General features: G+C 41.3%; 1 protein-coding gene and 1 long non-coding RNA gene across 5 annotated transcripts in view; one reads left to right on the forward strand and one right to left on the reverse strand.

Annotated features, from left to right (window-relative positions):
- Positions 1-20041, forward strand: part of SBF2 (SET binding factor 2) — a 547644-nt gene that overhangs the window by 510149 nt on the left and 17454 nt on the right. For all 4 annotated transcript variants that reach the window (XM_033206047.1, XM_033206049.1, XM_033206048.1 and 1 more), the window contains 4 exons: positions 1074-1250; positions 5132-5233; positions 5952-6137; positions 18787-18913. In XM_033206047.1, coding sequence (XP_033061938.1) covers positions 1074-1250; positions 5132-5233; positions 5952-6137; positions 18787-18913 — 592 coding nt within the window. The remainder of the gene's footprint in view (positions 1-1073; positions 1251-5131; positions 5234-5951; positions 6138-18786; positions 18914-20041) is intronic.
- LOC117080783 overlaps positions 5265-20041 on the reverse strand; it is a 54235-nt gene continuing 39458 nt past the window's right edge. Inside the window, exon 2 of the long non-coding RNA XR_004435954.1 lies at positions 5265-6288. This is a non-coding gene — a long non-coding RNA (uncharacterized LOC117080783). The remainder of the gene's footprint in view (positions 6289-20041) is intronic.

Here is a 20041-nt window from a genome sequence, read left to right on the forward strand (position 1 = left end):
GCTACTTGGGAGGCTGAGGCAAGAGAATCCCTTGAACCCAGGAGGCAGAGGTTGCAGTGAGTCGAGATGGTGCCACTGCACTCCAGCCTGGGTGACAGAGTGAGAGTCCATCTCAAACAAACAAAAAGTCACCACAATGTTGGTAGTCTTGGGGCAGCAAGAAAGTGATTTTTATTTCTTTCTCAATATTCATCTCTACCTTTTTTCATTTTTATTATGAATATGTTTTACTTGCATAATAAGAAACAAATATGTGCATATCTACAAACTTTAATATATGCACAGTCTGGAACTCCAACAGTGTATTACCTATCCCTTACCATATACATCTTGGGAAGACTTAGTTTACACTGTTGGAGTAGTCATACTGTCCATGTATCATTAGTTGCTCTTTAAACTTCCGGGTTCAGGCCGGGCGCGGTGGCTCAAGCCTGTAATCCCAGCACTTTGGGAGGCCGAGACGGGCGGATCACGAGGTCAGGAGATCGAGACCATCCTGGCTAACGCGGTGAAACCCCGTCTCTACTAAAAATACAAAAACTAGCCGGGCGAGGTGGCGGGCACCTGTAGTCCCAGCTGCTCGGAGGCTGAGGCAGGAGAATGGCGTGAACCCAGGAGGTGGAGCTTGCAGTGAGCTGAGATCCGGCCACTGCACTCCAGTCCGGGCGACAGAGCGAGACTCTGCCTCAAAAAAAATAAAATAAAATAAAAAAATAAACTTCCGGTTTCATGGCCTTATAATTGACTTATATTTGGTATTATAAGCTCCATCAAGTTCCAGTCTACCAGTAGTCTCTTCCAGTTCTCAGAATGAGAGCATTCTTAGGCTAAGTAATCTACCTCTAGTAAGGACTAGATTTGCCATTCTAGGCAAACAACTAGACTGCACTGAATGGCTCTTCCCACCAACACTGACACATCGCCATACAAGATTGACTCTCTTGACCCATTGGCAGCCTCTGCAGCTATTTGGCCCCAACTAACTGTTTACCATTATGCACTGCCCCATTGGAAACATCACTCTTTTACCTATAGCACTTCATCTGCCTGATTCTCTGAATCTTTATCCACAGAACTTCAAGGTAGAATTTGCTTTAAATTGTGAGTTTGTTCCTGTTGAATTTCATGAAATCCGGCAAGTGAAAGCCAGTTTTAAGAAGCTGATGAGGGCTTGTATCCCAAGCACCATCCCTACTGACTCAGAAGTGACCTTCCTGAAAGCGCTGGGAGATTCTGAGTGGCTCCCACAGGTAATGTCTGAAGCAGCTTCTTTCTTTATAACTCAGAAACAGAGGCCCAAATAGATATACAGAACTGCATTTGAGAAAAAAAATACTTGGTTCCCCCACTCGCCAACATTCTCCTCCTTCATTGCGTGCCATCAGTAAAGGCCTTTCAGTTTCAGGAAATCATCTGATATAGGAGGTGAGGGAGTAGAAGTCTTGATCGCTGGGTTTTTATCTCTGTGTAATTCAAAGTTTGGTGTCTGTAGGACACTAAGGAGGAAATTATTTTTAGATGGAAATTTTTGATGTAGTAAATTTAATCAGCATGTATATACAGGGGTCCTGCTCTGTTATCAGTACAGTAAGGATCCAGGGCAGAGGACAACTTCTGCATGACTCCAAGAGCTCTCACCTTTCATTTGTCTGCCTATCCCAGGTCTCTAGATTTTAGATTCACCCCAAACTACCCACCAAAGGCACACTGGATGCCCCCAAGCCTACCTAAGGCTAGAGAAAAAAAAACACAGTGTCGGTCTTTCAGTTCAGTCAACTTTAGGATATTCTTAATGGAACTTTTACTGAGAAATTAAAGGGCCTTGTCTTTAAGCTCCTTTATTTCTTATATTGCCCAGGCCGGTCTTGAACTCCTGGCCTCAAGTAATCTTCCCATCTCGACCTCCCAAAGTGCTGTGATTACAGGCATGAGCTGCCATGCCTGGCCCCCATTATTTGTTATCACCTTGCAGAAATTCCCAGTCCCTTGCCTCTATCTACCTCCAAGCATCCTGCCTCTTGTTTCCCACAGCACATTGGACTAAAAAGCAAAAAAAAAAAAAAAAGGAATGATGTCAGTATCCAGGGCAGTGACTGTTCTCAAGATACTGAAACGAAAGAGAAATGCTACCACATATACATTTGGCTATAAATGTATCATGCCATGTTCATTATTATTAAGGCAATTTATGGTGCTTTGCATACCCATGGAAGGAACTGATCAATACTCCCTTCTGTCCCCAGGCTATGAGCCCAAGCTCCAAATGGACCCCACCACCCAACTTATCTATCCATGTTTCTGATACATTCTGTGCTCTGCTCTTTGCTAGAAAGTAGATGTGTACCAAAAGTTAGGGACTAAAGACGGTGGAAATAATTGCCCACTTGGGATACTGACATCTTAAAAGTTAACTCTTTAAGCAAATTCTTTGACTTTCATTTTGTGTTCAGGGCACATGTATAGGTTTGTTGTCTAGGTCAATGGCATGTCTTGGGGGTTTGGTGTACAGATTGTTTCATCACCCAGGTAATAAGCATAGTACCTGATAGGTAGCTTTTCTGTCCTCACCCTCCTGTCACCTCCAACCTCAAGTAGGCCCCAGGCATCTATTCGCTTCCTTGTGTCCATGTGTACTCAATGTTTAGCTGCCACTTATAAGTGAGAATATGCAGTATTTGGTTTTCCATTCCTGTGTTAGTTTGCTTCAGCGGTGTTACTGCAAAGGACATAAGCTCATTCTTTTTATAGCTGTGTAGTATTCCATGGTGTATATGTACTGTATTTTCTTTATCCAGTCTACTGTTGATGGGCATATAGGTTGACTCCATGTCTTTGCTATTGTGAATAGTATAGCACTGAACATGTGTGTGCATGTGTCTTTATGGCAGAACAATTTATATTCCTTTGGGTATATACTTAGTAATGGGATTGCTAGGTCAAATGGTAATTCTTTTTTAAGTTATTTGAGAAATCGCCAAACTACTTTCTACATGACTGAACTAATCTACATTCCCACCAGAGATGTATAAGCATTCCCTTTTCTCCACAGGCTCGCCAGCATCTGTTATTTTTTGATTTTTTAATAATAGCCATTTCTTAGAACGAATTCTGAGCCCAAAAGAATTCAGGCCTGGTGATAGCTATGTTGTAGAAACAGTTACGTGAGGAGCTTCTCATTACTAAGTAGGACATTTGCCTTATTCCTGTGTTTAAAGTAGCCTAGACTTGGCACAGTGTCTCGCGACTGTAATCCCAGCACTTTGGGAGGCTGAGGCGGGTGGATCACCTGAGGTTGGGAGTTCGAGACCAGCCTGACCAACATGGAGAAACCTCGTCTCTACTAAAAACACAAAATAAGCCAGGCATGGTAGCGCGTGCCTGTGATCCCGGCTACTTGAGAGGCTGAGGGAGGAGAATCACTTGAACCTGGGAGGTGGAGGTTGTGGTGAGCCGAGACTGCGCCATTGCACTCCAGCCTGTGCAACAAGAGCAAAACTCCGTCTCAAAAAAAAAATTTTTTTTAATAAAATTAAATAAATAAATAAATAAAGTACCCTAGCTCTGTTTAAGATACGGGTTTTTTCATTTTTGTTCTTGTTCAGAGTTGGATTCAAATTTCAAATTATGTCTGATGATCATTAAAATATTTTTTAAAACTAGAATGTTATACATTTGGTTTTAAAATCTATATATTGTTCTCACACCTTAATTGTTTATTAAGGACTTTGAGCCAATTGATGTGGCTTTAAAAACTTAGCAAAAAGATAAAAGTTCTTTTCTCATTTAGTACACAGCACAGACAAATTGGAGTTTTTTTGTTTTTTTGTTTTTTTTCTTTGGAGACAGAGTCTTGCTCTGTCACCCAGGCTAGAGTGCAGTGGCACAATCACAGCTCACTGTAGCCTGTATCTCCCAGGTTCAAGCGATCCTCCCACCTCAGCCTCCTGAGTAGCTGGGACTACAGGCAGATGCCACCACGCCTGGCTGATTTTTGTATGTTTTGTAGAGATGGGGTTTTGCCATGTTGCCCAGGTGGTCTCGAACTCCTGAGCTCAAGCACTACTCTCGCCTCAGCCTCCCAAAGTGCTGGGATTACAGGCGTTGAGCCACCACGCCCAGCCAGGGGTATCTTTTTTAACATATAATTCATTTACCATAAAATGTATCCTTATGATAAAAGTGTACAACTCAATGCTTTTTGGTATATCCACAACGTCTTTTGTTTGTTTGTTTGTTTGTTTGTTTGTTTGTTTTTTGAGGCGGAGACTCACTCTGTCGCCCGGGCTGGAGTACTGTGGCCGGATCTCAGCTCACTGCAAGCTCCACCTCCCGGGTTCACACCATTCTCCTGCCTCAGCCTCCCAAGTAGCTGGGAGTATAGGCGCCCGCCACCTCGCCCGGCTAGTTTTTTGTATTTTTTAGTAGAGATGGGGTTTCACCGTGTTAGCCAGGATGGTCTCGATCTCCTGACCTCGTGATCCGCCCGTCTCGGCCTCCCAAAGTGCTGGGATTACAGGCTTGAGCCACCGCGCCCGGCCATCCACAACGTTTTGCAACTATCACCACTATCTAATTCCCAAAAAATTTAAGAATATCTGAAATAGAACTTACTACATCATGGAAAAACAAATTTTTTTTTTTGAAAAACAAATTTTAAATCCAATAAAATTCATGTGAATTTCCTTCCTTTACTGGGAAGTCCACATAGAATATCTTTTGTACTCTATGGAATTATAGCTCACCTACTTTTGGGGGAATCATGTAAGGTAATTTTATTTCATTATGTATTGTTTTAAAATGTGTCTACCTTTTTGAAGTGTCATTTTGTTGTTGTTTTTATTGAGATGGGGTCTCACTATGTTGCCCAGGCTGGTCTCAAACTCCTCAAACTGACCTGCCCAGCTCAGCCTCCCAAAGCGCTGGGATTACTGGCATGAGTCACTGCACTCAAACAAAAGTGTCATTGTTTAATCTTGGTTTGAAAGAACTTTAAGTATTTAAAACATTATGTGGTTCTTTTATCCAAGTGCTTTATCCCTAACTCGTTTGATTATCCAGGGAAAGCAACTCTCTCTGACTTCTGCACTCAGAAAGTACTTGGTCTAATTGCGTTCTCCTTCCTATCTCTTAGCTTCACAGGATAATGCAGCTGGCTGTGGTTGTATCAGAAGTACTTGAAAATGGTTCCTCAGTTTTGGTCTGTTTGGAGGAAGGCTGGGACATCACTGCACAAGTAAACTATTAGACATATTTTTTGATACTTCATTTTATATTTATATTTCCATTTGGTTGTTTTTAAATTCTTCAGATGAATGTTTTTTATAATGACTAATGTGTTTATGGACAGAGAAAGTCCTGTGTTAAACACCACCTGGTATCCATCAGAAAACTCTGTACCATGAGCTCTTAGCCCCTACGCAGCCTGGAGCTCTGGCTCCAGGCATCAAGCTCTCCCACCCACAGATTTACCATGCAGGCTTGCGGATGGAGCCCTTGACCAGCAGTGTGAGGCGTGGACCATCCTTTCTGGGTTTTGTCAGTCCATCCCCTGGCTCTCTGTAAGCCCCACCTTAACCCACTCCAGAGTGAAAAGTGAGTTCAGACTACATTAAGACATTAATCTGCATCTGCCAAAAAGTAGAATTGATTTTAACTGATCCTCTGGCCTCTGATTAACTTAGGAAAAGGTTGTTGTCAGCAAACTGGCCAGTTAAGGATTAAAGGCTTAATTCCCTGAAAGTAAACTTGTAGCCAAAATGAATTTGAGCTTTAGTTTTTACTGGAAAGCTTACAGAATTCATTTTATTGGCCATCCTGGAATGGTTAGTGAACAAATTTGCTGTCCAGGTAAATTTGTGAATTAGCTATTATCAGAAGGAAGTGCTTTTATCTTAGTAATAGGACTTTTTCAGAACTAAAATTAATAACAATCCATCCTGTTTGTGCCCTAGGTGACATCCCTGGTTCAGTTACTCAGTGATCCCTTTTATAGGACACTTGAAGGCTTCCGGATGTTGGTTGAAAAAGAGTGGCTCTCTTTTGGTCACAAATTCAGTCAGCGGAGCAGCTTGACCCTCAACTGTCAGGGGAGTGGTTTTGCTCCAGTCTTCTTACAGTTCTTAGACTGTGTGCACCAGGTAAGTAGAGCAAGCTTGATTGACTTGATGTGAAGGAAACAACACAACGTACTAGCATTGATGAAGCACTGCGATGGTGCGCCAGGTGCCTTCCTATCACAACTCTCATTACCTCAGCCGTAGGACATGCTGAAATCTTAGCAGTAGACTCCTAGAAATGGAAAAGAAAAAAAAGTAGTTGGTTTCTGAAACGAGGACAGCTAAGCTGGCTACTGGGCTTGCCCCAAGTGAAGTAGCCAGCACTCTAAATGACCATCTTCAAAGAAGAGGAGCAAACTTGGGCTTATTACCTAAGAACAAAATCTCTAGGTAATAGGGGTCCTGAAATCCAGCACATGGTCTGCGCAGTTCAGGAGGACCCCAGCTTGTGCCTAGGATCATAAGAGGTAAAGCCTAACCCCTGGAGAAATAATCAGGGCCCAGCCAGATAGACATACAGGCTTGAGAACACTGGTCACTTCTACCACATTGAGAAACTGTGGTACGTATACACCGTAGAATACTATGCAGCCATAAAAAAGAATGAAATCATGTCTTTTGCAATGACATGGATGTAGCTGGAAGCCATTATCCTAAGCAAATTAATGCAGAAGTAGAAAACCAAATACCTCATGTTCTCACTTATAAGTGGGAGCCCAGGTATATCCATTCAAATGCACTGAAGGTAGGGGAGATGTGAGTGCTCTAGGCGCCCTCCTGCCTTCATTGCAGGCACATCAGATACAGACCTCTGGATGGGACCTCGGTCAGGATTGGGTTTGAGAATTGGATGGCACCGAGCTTGCAAGTTGAAGACTGAATTGGCCTAGGAAAAGCACACCTATTTCCAGCCTTCATTTGACCATAATCCCAGGGTTGGATGAATGAGTTCTGGCATGTCAAACCTATTTGTGGGAATGGTGAGCCTCTTTGAAACACACTGGCCTCAAATATCAATTGGAAAGAAAAGTAGAACTATGTTTTCAGGAACCAGAGTTGAAACGAACTTTGATGACACCAAGTTAGTATGTGGTTATGTTTTATTTTGTTTTTATTCTAGTAATCACTTGATCAGCTTTCCAAATCACTACATAATTTTTGTTAATAGCAGCTTTATTAAACTATATATCATACAATTCACCTGTTTAAAGTGTTCAGTAGTTTTGAATCCATTCACAAGGTTGTGTAACAATTACCACAATGAATTTTAGAGCATTTTATCACTCCAAAAAGAAACTCCATACTCATGAGCAGTGACTTTCCAACCTTCCACCCCACACACAGGAAGCTATGTTTTTTTACTGCTCTAATTTACTTATTAACAAAAAGACCTATTGAAGAATTTCATTGATCTGTCCAAGCAGTTACTGGAGGAGCTCGTTACAAGGTTAAGCATGTACCTTTAAACCTTTGCAGCAAAGAGTATACTATATTTGTTTTCTGTTTGAATATTGGCCTTTTTATTCAGACTCCTTTTGGCAAATAGATGAGAGAGAAGTTTGGAGACCATTATCTCTGAAACAGAAAGCTTACCTGAGGTCAAAGGAGAGGAGCAAGCATCTCTTCTCACTTCTAGGCAGGTGAAAGCATATGAGTTCTTCATGAAAGCACTTCTTATCTTTTTATTATGCTTATCAATTGGACTAGACTATTTCCTGCCTCCATATACCACCATTACTAACAATTACTAATTTGTGTCGACTGCTTACTATGTGCCAGGCACTGTTCTGAGCACTACACATGTTATTTTAGTTCATCATTGTTTGAATCTTTCGCTGACCCTCACCCTCCCACTTCATTTATATTTCTAATGAGTCAGGTATAGACATCTTTGATAGCATCGATAGCACTAAAGTATATTTATTTGTATGTAAGTATTGCCCTCTACTTAGTCTGAGAATTCCCGGAAACAAGGACTATGTCATACTAGTCTTCATATCCCTAATATCTAACACAATTACAGTTTCAGTCTCTGGAATATAATAGACAATAAATAGATAATGAATATATGAGAATTTGAAAGACCACAAGTCTTGTTCATGCTCTTACCACCCTCATCAAGACCATCTAGAATATCCTGGCCAGGCATGGTGGCTCATGCCTGTAATCGCAGCACTTTGGGAGGCCAAGGTGGGTGGCTCACGAGATCAAGAGGTCAAAGCCATCCTGGCCAACATGGTGAAACCCCATCTCTACTAAAAATACAAAAAATTAACCGGATGTGGTGGCACGCATCTGTAGTCCCAGCTACTTGGGAAGCTGAGGCAAGAGAATCGCTTGAACCTGGGAGGCGGAGGTTGCAGTGAGCTGAGAATCCCCCACTGCACTCCGGCCTGGTGATAGAGCAAGACTGCGTCTCAAAACAAACAAACAAACAAAAAACCCATCTAGAATATCCTAAGTAGAATTGCTGGCATAATCTTCCAAAAACTCAGATACAATCCTTTTATTCCCCTCCACAAAAGTCTTCAAAGCAAACAAACAAAAACCTTCAGTGGCTCCACATTTCCAAAAGAATTACCCTTCCACATATTCAATTTGAATATAATTGGGGGAACCAAAATGTCCTACAGTAGGTGAATGACTACACAAACTGGGATACATCCATACCGTGGACTACTACTGAATAGTAGAAAGAAATTACTGGCACATGCAACACTTTAAAGGGATCTCAAGGACATTATATTGAAAGGGGGAAAAAAAAGTCAATCTCAAAGGGTCCAATTGGGTGTGATTCCATGTATATAATTTTTTTTTTTTGAGACAGAGTCTCACTCTGTCACCTAGGTTGGAGTATAGTGGTGTGATCTCGGCTCACTACAACCTCGGCCTCCCAGGCTCACGCAATCCTCCCACCTTGGCCTCCCAAGCAGCTGGGACCAGGGGTGCACACCACCATGCCTGGCTAACTGTTTGTGTTTTTGGTAAAGACAGGGTTTTGCTGTGTTGTCCAGGCTAGTCTTGAACTCCTGAGCTCAGGCGATCCATCCGCCTTGGCCTCCCAAAATGCTGGGATTACAGGCGTGAGCCACCATGCCCAGCTAATATTTTCATAATGACAAGATCATAAATTATTGGTTGCCAGATTCAAGATAGTAGGGGAGAAGGAAATGAGTGACTATAAAGGGGTAGCATGAAAAACAAACCAAATGTTCATCAACCGATGAAGAGATGAATAAATTCTGGCATATTAATTCAGTGGAATACCACTCCACACACAAAGGGAATGAAATATTAATATTACAAAGACATGACCAATCTTGCAATCATTATGCTCAGTGAAAGAAGCCAGGCAGAAAAGACTATCTACTACATAAGTTTATTTATATGACATTCTAAAAAGGGCAAAACCATAGTGACTGAAAGCAGATCAGTGACTGCCTGGGACCAGTGACCAAGGGAGGGGATGAATCGTCATGCAAACGGCATAAGCAAACTTTTCAGCATCAGGAAACTGTTCTGTATCGTGATTGTGGTGATGGTTACACAGCTGTGTACAGTGACCAACACTAATAAAACTGTACACTTAAAGTAGGGAAGTTTTATATTTAAATAATACTTCAATAAATCTGGAGGAAAAAATAATAATCTATAATTAGTAAGTCCAACATCTCAGTAAACTAGAGTTCCAGAAAAAGAAAACAGCAGCTACCTTGTTTCTACGGAGAAAAATTTGGGGCCCAGAAAGTACTTGCAGGTCTGCCTGCTTGCTTTCTGGAGACAGGGCAGGAAACAGGTCCAGGGAAATCCCAGTTCAGTATGCAGACTTTCGTTTTTTCCATGCTATTTTCAGTGTCTCCTAAGTCTCATCACTAACCCAGTTGTGTCTGGTGTTCCCAAGTCTAGAGCTTATCAGGTTTGTTTCTTTGTTTGTTTTTCAGAAAATAAACCTCAGATCTGTTGCTCTGAAAAGGGTAATCATATGACTACATGGGGTGGGAAAGGACCTGGGGTCTACCTACTGCCTCCATAGACTTCTAGCTAGTCCCATGATAGCCTCCATTTCACCCCTGCAGTACTTAATACTTGGGCCTCTGTGCCCTGAGCCTTTATGGGTTTACCTTAACAGCAAATTGTTACCTTCTCAAATCATTTTCCTCCTGGCAGGGATCCCAATATAGCTTCTCCTCTTCTATCATTTACTGCTATTCTTCCTTCTATTTTCCATCTTTCAAAAATTTGCTGAATTGCTTTGGCCCAATACTGTGTCTCCTCCCATTCTCCCCACTCCGTTTTGGGTTTTTAACCTCTTAAAAATTCCTTTAATGGGGGCGGATTCCAGGGGAATGAGCTTGTACAGCCAAATTTGGCTTAAGTTAAATGTACTACTTAATATGTTAAATCTCTATGTTCAACTTGCAGAATTCTGCACACCTAAACACTAGGGTCAGCAAAATAATCCACTCACAATCAGTAAGAGATAGGAGGTTCTCATGTAAGACATACTATCCTCAAAGATGGAAGCATCATTGTCTCCCAAGTACAATAATCCTTACTTGGAATGAAATTCTTCTATTTTATTATTGGGAATGGGGCTCGGGGCAGGAGGAGTAGGAGAGGTCTAGATGCTGGAAGGTAACCTATATTCTGTGAGTACCCCTTAAGTGGTATGATTAAAGCAATTTAACACACACTAAGATGTAGCATAACTTACATTCCTATTATTTAGAATACATTACAATAGATGCTAAAACTACAAAATATTAAGTTAATTAAAACAATTTGGGGTATATATTTAATTTCTGCTGTTTTGTTTTATTTACTAATCAGCTGAATTTAAGATTCATTTGGGTTTTTTTTTTCAAGTAAAGAGTTAAAATTCAAATGTTCTATATAAACCAGTTGATTCTGAAATCAAAAACAAGTTAACTTTTAATTAAAGTTCGATTATTTGTAGGTGAAAGCTTCACAAACTGTAAAAAGTAACATTGTTCAGGATCTGGAGACCCTATTAGTATGATTTCAAATCTGGCTGTGCCAAATTAAAATTTTTAAAATTAAAACATAAATTTTTAAGAATTTGCCTTAATCCTCCTTTCGCTTAATACCTCATGCATAATAACCTAAGTGCAGACAAGTCATAGCAAAGCAAGCATATGACCTTAATTGCAGTAAGTAAAGCATGCTTGGCTACCAGAGGTATCAGCTTTGGTGATGCAAATTATTTTGTGCTGAAAAGGGATTGTTTATTCACTCAAAAACAGAGGAATCTAAGAAGACTATAGTTAACAGATAGTTTTTCTGACTCTTGCTGACTTAATTATAAGGTAGTGTTTCATCATCTTTGACATACGGTTTTAGGCATTAGAAAATGCCTTCTTTGAATGCCTTTGAAGTGAACACTAGTGCTTTACATGACTCTGGCTTTTACCAGATAATTTGAATCAGTGCGGCCCTCAGTCTCTTAGGGACACACAACCCGGCTAGGCCCAAGAACATCAAAAAAATAGGTTCAAAATTACACAGCAGCAAGTGAAGCTTTCCCAGATGGAATATGTTCCCTGCTTATTAACCATTTCTAACATTGAATGCCAAAAGGCAGTCCATGGACATATGCCTAGACTTGTCCATTAGTACTAATAAAGTTACAAGAAAACAGATGAAGCACTGATCTTAAATTAGAACTGCCTCATTATATAAAAAGCCATTGTTTATGCCAGTATATCCAGGTGTCAAATGAATTATAAATGCTAGCTCACGGTTTCATAATAGCAACATCTGGCAGATTTTTTGCTTCTAAAAGAAATTGGCTTAGTTCAAATGATATCATTACAGGACTTCCTTTTCTTAAAATAGTTGAGCCAAATTTTTAAAAAATCCAATATACAAGGATTAAAATTTTATGTAAAATTTCTTTTAAACATGTAATACCAAGAGAAAACCATATGAATAGTATGAATGAAAACATGAAGAAAGCGTCCCCTTCATTCCGGCATTAGAGTAAATCTTTGAGGGCATCTTAGAACTTTTTCAGGATTTTTGACTTTGATTTCAAAGTTTATTAAAATTGTAAATTGATTCAGTCTGGTCTGGCTCTATGTGATTCTCCTCATGGTTACCTTATGACAGCACTATGCTAGGTCCGACCCCAAAGAGAAAAGCTATTTGCCTTTTGAAGATATGAGCCTTCCTTGTGAGCACATATGTGAGCCGCTAAGCTGCCCGCACACAGGTTGGTTATTCTAAAATTTATCCATTAATACTGGCAAAATAGCTGTAGCTGATGGATTCTTGGTATATTCAAGAGTTTCTGCTGTCTGCTTCCTATTCAGCTGCTAACTGGCAAAAATGAACATAATCCAATCTGTTTTATAACAAGGCAATTTTGCATCAAAGCTTAATATTTAAGGCCATATAATATGGAAGGATATAACACAAAGTACACAATTAATGTTTGTTAAATCTAAATCTGTGAAATAACAAAAATTAATATTAGCTACATACTGCTCTAGGGTCTGTTTAACCCTATCCACAGTTTTTCACGTGTTGATGTATAGTGTCTCTTGTAGCTCAATATTTATAATTCTGAAAGGAGAATCCAGTTTTAATGTATTCAATTTTATTTCCAAAATGTTGATCTTTCCAGGGATTTGAGTCATAGCTTATTTTTATGGGCCTTTAAATTTTACAAAGTACTTAATGGCACATGGGCAAAAAACAAGACCCTATAATTCATGTTTCTCCAAATTCCATTTCAGATTCTCTTTGTATAAATAAGTGAAGTTGGCAAGTTTCACTCCATAACAGAAAAACAAAACTAAAATGCTTCATGCAGTTTAGTCTTTTAAGTCTATGTACTTTTTAACCTGCAACAAAATAAATACAAAATTATTTTGAACAACAGAATCCAGATGATGCCTGTGAGAAGTCTAAAACTCTGTTCATCACCATACTTAGGGAAATGCTGACACAGAATTAATTTATTAGCTGAAATACCTATCATTCCCAATTCTTTATAATAAGGCTACATTTATTTGAAGCACATTGCCTTTAGGCCACCAAAATCTTGTGGCCAACAATAAAGAAAACTAATGAAACCAAAAGCTGTTCTTTGAGAATATTTATTGATATAAATAGTTATTGATATAGCTAGAGATAAACCTCTAGCTAGACTGCTTGAGAAAAAAAAGACACAAATTACCAACGCTGGAAATGAGAAAGATGACGTCACTACAGATTCTACAGATATTATAAGGCTGATCCTTATTATAAGGCTGATCCTGGGTATGGTGGCTCACGCCTATAATCCCAGCATTTTGGGAGGCCAAGGTGGGATCAGTTGAGCCCAGGAGTTCAAGACCAGCCTGGGCAACACAGCAAGACCCCACCTCTTAAAAAATGTAATAATTTTTTTTTAAATCCCTGTTAAGCAAATGAAAAGACAAATCACAGAGTGGGAGAAAATATGTGTAAACCATATATTTGCTGAAGGATTTATCTAGAATACATAAAGAAACCTTAAAATTCAATAATAAGAAAACAACCGGCCGGGCGCGGTGGCTCAAGCCTGTAATCCCAGCACTTTGGGAGGCCGAGACGGGCGGATCACGAGGTCAGGAGATCGAGACCCATCCTGGCTAATACGGTGAAACCCCGTCTCTACTAAAAAAATACAAAAAAATTAGCCGGGCGAGGTGGCGGGCGCCTATAGTCCCAGCTACTCGGGAGGCTGAGGCAGGAGAATGGCGTGAACCCGGGAGGCGGAGCTTGCAGTGAGCTGAGATCCGGCCACAGCACTCCAGCCTGGGCGGCAGAGCGAGACTCTGTCTCAAAAAAAAAAAAAAAAACAAAACAACCTTTTTTAAATTTGAGATGGAGTCTTGCTCTTTCCCCCAGGCTGGAGTGCAGTGGCAAAATCTTGGCTCACTGCAACCCCGCCTCCCAGGTTCAAGCAATCCTTTCACCTCAGCCTCCCAAATAGCTCGGATAACAAGTGTGCACCACCACGCCAGGCTAATTTTTGTATTTTTAGCAGAAATGGTGTTTTGCCATATTGGCCAGGCTGGTCTCAAACTCCTGACCTCAAGTGATCCACCCACCTCAGCCTTCCAGAGTGCTGGAATTATAGGCATGAGCCACTGTGCCGGCCAACAACTTATTTTTTTAAATGGGCAAAACATTTGTACTGATTTCACCAAAGATATACAAATAAGCACATGAAAAGATACTTGACATCACTCTTCATTAGAAAATGCAAATTAAAATCACAGGAGTCTAGGTGAGTTCCATTGGCAAAGAGGAAAAGAAACCAATGAACTGGACAAACTGTGTCACTGGGGTGCAGGACTCAATGGAGAAAGTATGAGTTCAGCCATCTCATCATTTCTTCATACATGATGGAAGAAAGACATCTCAGGAAATTCCTTATGTTTCTTAATGTCAGATTCTAAACGTAGTATCTAGGTACTAATCAACCCAGCCTTGAGGTCTGACTTTTTTTTTTTCCACCAAAGAAATGCTTCCATGCTTGTTACTTTATCGCTGAAGAGTAAAAAAACAAACTGCTCGGCATCTTCTCTTCCACTTCCAGTAGACCCGATCATTAACCCCAGTTTGGGGGCAGATTGTTTTTCAACCCCAAACAGCAACTGGAGGTGCTCCTGTGGCACACAGGAGGACACAAGCATAGTGCCCCCAGGTGTATACACCTTGATGCTCTCCCCAGCACCCATTCCTGTCCCAGTGGAGTGGGTGTGGGTGCAAGAGGCCTTGGAAAATTGTCTAACCTTTCTAGCATAATTGTAGGGGGCTTGTGGTGAGGCCAATATACTGGGCTATGAAAGCATTTTTTGACTTGTAAAGAAATTTCACTTTTAATCTGAGTCCATGATCTCTCTGAAATGCCTGTAAGTTCAACTTAAGATCATATTTATGGGGCCAGGCGCAGTGGCTCAAGCCTGTAATCCCAGCACTTTGGGAGGCCGAGACGGGCGGATCACGAGGCCAGGAGATCGAGACCATCCTGGCTAATACGGTGAAACCCTGTCTCTACTTAAAAATACAAAAAACTAGCCGGGCGACGAGGTGGGCGCCTGTAGTCCCAGCTACTGGGGAGGCTGAGGCAGGAGAATGGGGTGAACCCGGGAGGCGGAGCTTGCAGTGAGCCGAGATCCGGCCACCGCACTCCAGCCTGGGTGGCAGAGCGAGACTCCGTCTCAAAAAAAAAAAAAAAAGATCATATTTATTATCATTTCCATTCTACTTTTACCTCAGAAGTGGTTCTTCAAAATTGTATTCCTGGGTAGATTAAATATCAGAATAATCAAGAAAAGATATAAGTATGTATGAGGCATGTGGTTTCTGTGGAGAACAGTCATTGAGAGAAATGTTATTTTGAGGCTTTAATAAAGTTTTTTTTTTTTTTTGAGACACAGTCTCGCTTTGTCGCCCAGGCTGGAGTGCAGTGGCGCGATCTTGGCTCACTGCAAGCTCCGCCTCCCAGGTTGAAGCCATTCTCTCGCCTCAGCCTCCTGAGCAGTTGGGACTAGAGGCACCCACTACCACACCCGGCTAGTTTTGTTTTTGTATTTTTAGTAGAGAGGGTTTCACCATGTTAGCCAGGATGGTCTCGATCTCCTGACCTCGTGATCCACCTGCCTCAGCCTCCCAAAGTTGCTGGGATTACAGGCGTGAGCAACTGTGCCTGGCCCTTGAGGCTTTAATAAAGATTTTTAAAAGAGATTTTAGAACATATTGTAGACTGGATCAGTGGAAGGAACTCTTCCTTCCCTGGAAACAGTGAGCGAGGGGCTGACCTGTGACTACTGAAGATTTATTCCAAGGGCTGTTGGGGCACTTGCCCTTGGAGCTCACCCTGCCTGAGCACACTGCAGATTTCTCCTCCCCGGACTCAGATGGTAGGGAACCAAGTTCCATCCTCAGTTTCCCTGTCCCCTTCTTCTGTACCAGCACCCACAATCTGAGTCACCCCTCCTCTCCATCACTGGCCCCTTGGGATGGGGCTGTTGATTCCAAAGCCACAGCTCAGACTGGAGAGCTCTGTATGGCATTACAGGACAGGTTGAGGGAGAAACTTGAGGTCTGAACAATGCTTAAGGAAGGAGCCAGGAAGGCCAGAGAACCAGGCCTACTGGAGAGTCAAACCCAGGGCCTTCTTTGCTCTGCATAAGTATTAGTAGGGGCAAGCATTTGAATGAGAATTGCTGTATTAAGGGACATGGTTGACTACTGAGACACACATAGAAGGCTAACAAAACAAGGAAATAAAAGGTATTTTTTAATACTGATCCTTAATTATGTGTCAGATCTGCTTGTTTTATTATAACTATAAACTATTCAAGTTTAGCCTTTATCATTTTTTCATTCATTCATTCAGAGACAGGGTCTCACTGTGTCACCCAGGCTGGAGTATAGTGGCACAATTACGGCTCCACTGCAGCTTTGAACTCCTGGACTCAAGCGATCCTCCTCCTCCGCCTCCTGAATTGCTGGGGCTACAGGCACGTGCCACCACACCTGGTTAATGGTTTTAATTTTTATAGAGAAAAGGTCTCACTATGTTGCCCAAGTTGGTCTCAAACTCCTGGCCTCAAGAGTTCCTTCCACCTTGGCCTCCCAAAGGTGCTGGGATTATAGGCGTGAGCCACCTTGGCCTCCCAAAGGTGCTGGGAGCCACTACCCAGCCAGTTTTTATAATTAGTTGCTCATATTACATGATCATAGGAAACCCATGATTTCTTATCCCTTCATTTTCACTGAGGAGAAAACTCATACTTAATACAAATGCTTGCAGTTCTAAAAACCTGGAGTATGGCACACTACCTAGCTATTCAGAACCATGTCCCATGGAAAGCTCTGCTGTCCTGTGGAGATCTGATGCAACAGGAAGGCATTGGCTCACATCAAGGAAGCAGTTCCATGATTTGCAGGCCTACTGCATAGGAGTCAAACTTTTTTAATGCATCTTCCTAAAATCTATTTTATTTTGCATTACTTACAAGCTAAAATTTTAGTTCAATTAAAAAGCCAATAAGAAAATGTAGAAAAAAAAGCCCTTTAATCGTCACAGAAAACCAGTTCCTAACCAGATGATAAATTTTGATAAATCAATGTCCAGATCATAACTTTAAATTCCCATTGGTCCAATGGACAGTCAACATACTACACACATGCCTGCTCACTCTGGCTGACCCAGCTGACTGACTACAGGGCCGTATTGACAAATTAAACTTGGAGGAGAACGCTGACTTTTAGACAGCTTGCCTTAGTGTTCATTTGAACCAGCTTTTAAGCAAGTGCAGTTATGACTGGAACTTATTTCAACCAAACAAAATTTTCTAGCTGGTCATGAGAGATTGTTTGAGCAATATAGAGGTGAAATCGCAAGGCAGGCTGGGGAGTTTCACAGGATCATCAGCCTACCCTCTGCCAACGTGAGATGGCTCCACAGTCTGTATACGGTTTGCCTAAAGCATGCTATGGCTCAATGACCATTCTAAGCTTTGCCCAGCCTTCTGCCTCCCATGTCATTCACTCATTCCTTTTTCTGTGCCCAGTGACCTCACTGCCTAAGTTACTGATGAAAAATTAGGGCTAAAAGGCATTAGCTCCTGCCCTTTCCCTTGGCACTTGAACTGTCTTTCTCTTGCCTACCTTTCAACCCTCCCTGTTTCCAAAGCTGTTCCCTAAATCTGGGCCCGAGTCTCATTCATTCTTGCTTTCCCAGGATCTTATTATCTTAGTTATTAGCTAACAAATTTTTCTAAAATGTGTTCTGTTGGCTCCTTCTGGATTGCCTTCAGACACACACACATTTCTTTTGACCAGAAAACATCTCTTGCTGTCCCCTTAAGCCACCACCTTCTCTTCTCAATCCTTTTCATTGCCAAACTTCTGTAAGAATAGTTTTTCTTGTTGTATGTCACACTATTACACCATAGTTACCTGGAAAGCAAGAACCATAACTTATGTTAATATATATCTATCACGTGCCAAGCACAGTATAATGTAGTGAGTGGGGTAGAGACTTTGGAGCTTAATAAGCCAGGGTTAAATTTGGGCTCGCTAATTACTGTTTAATGTCATTGGGTAAATGTCTTAATCTTGCTGATCCTTTGCTTTCTCAATTGTAAAGTGGAGATAATAATGCCTCTCTTGCTATACATAGAGATTAAATGAGATTATGTTTATTTAAAAAAAAAAAAAAACCTAAGGCCGGGCGCGGTGGCTCAAGCCTGTAATCCCAGCACTTTGGGAGGCCGAGACGGGTGGATCACGAGGTCAGGAGATCGAGACCATCCTGGCTGACACAGTGAAACCTCGTCTCTACAAAAAAATACAAAAAAACTAGCCGGGCGAGGTGGCGGGCGCCTGTATTCCCAGCTACTCGGGAGGCTGAGGCAGGAGAATGGCGTAAATCCAGGAGGCGGAGCTTGCAGTGAGCTGAGATCCGGCCACTGCACTCGAGCCCGGGCGACAGAGCGAGACTCCGCCTCAAAAAAAAAAAAAAAAACCTCGTCTGGTGTCTGGCACATAGTAAGTGCTTGGAAAATCTGGTTCCCTTCCCATCTCTACTCATGGTAGGGATTCAGGTATTTGTTGAGTGAATGACTGAATGGTCTCCTGCATGTTTCAGTTGAGCCTTCAGTGGCCTGGCATCCCTTTTTGTTCTGCTTGATTCTTACTCTGTTCTTTGCCTTGTGTGTTTCAGGTTCACAACCAGTATCCAACTGAGTTTGAATTCAATCTCTATTACTTAAAGTTCTTGGCTTTCCACTATGTGTCTAATCGCTTTAAAACGTTTCTCCTGGATTCAGACTATGAAAGATTAGAGCACGGTATGTGTTTGTATGCCCTTGTTTCATCTTTTTCGTTGGTTCTGCATGTTTTTAATGAAAATTCTAATAATGTAACTACCCCCAAGAGTGACAAGCTGAGTTAAGGTTTAACTCTGAACTATGAATGTAGAGTGGATAAGTGGCCAAATTCTGAAATTATGTACCATGTTAGCTCTTAGCAGGCAGTCATTCCTATAGCATCTTTGTAAAATTAAAATGTTTACTATTGTGATACCTCAAAGTGATCACACTGAGCAGTAACTTTGACTCATAGTTTTTCCAACCCTGATGCACTCTGGTAGGAAGGGTGCCTGCCCTTGGAGACAGCTTGAATAGCAGCTAAGACCCTGTGGTCTGGACCAAACAGACCAGGGTAAAATCCCAGCACCAACTGAGTATTTTGGGGAGGGGTTAAATGCCTCTCTGAGCCTCAGTTTCCTCATCTTTAAAACGAGGACAGTGATACCATCCCACCTGTCAGGGCCATGATGATCACATGAGAAAATAGTTGTAAACTCTTCACACAGTCACTTAGCCTCTTAGCACAGTCACTAGCGCATAGTAAGCACTCAGTAAATTTTAGACATCGCTAGCATTATCGATGATAGTGATGAACTATTTTTTTAATAGCAGTGATAGTTGTAATGAGTAGATTCTGAAAGTCAGCCCTGGTAAAAACATTTCCCAAGGGGATTTTACATTCTTTCTTTTGTAACTGTTACAGGGGGAGAGGAAACACATGACTATTTTTGTTAAGACAAGCAAACAAAAATCAGCTCTGTTCAATGTATTATATGCACTCAGTATCATAAAGAGGACTCTTAATTCCAAGAAAATATTTACTGATGTTCTCAGTTTGAAATCTGAAATCAGGAAATACTGCTTTCCAGGGCATCCTATTGAAATTGTCTAGTATGATATTTCATACTTTTGATAAGGTAAAGAGCACTGGTGAGACCATTTCCCATCCTATTTATACTTCCAGTCCTTTGTAAACTCATAGAATTATTATTCTTCACATCACAATCAGAAACCTTAATTTCTTAAGCATCTGCATACTGCTTATTGGGAAGGTAGTAAGTATAGTTGGTTACAACTGCTCCAGGCCTGATCTTTTTTTTTTTCTTT

This window comes from Trachypithecus francoisi, unplaced genomic scaffold (assembly GCF_009764315.1).
Source record: "Trachypithecus francoisi isolate TF-2019V2 unplaced genomic scaffold, Tfra_2.0 Lachesis_group8, whole genome shotgun sequence".
Lineage (NCBI taxonomy): Eukaryota > Metazoa > Chordata > Mammalia > Primates > Cercopithecidae > Trachypithecus > Trachypithecus francoisi.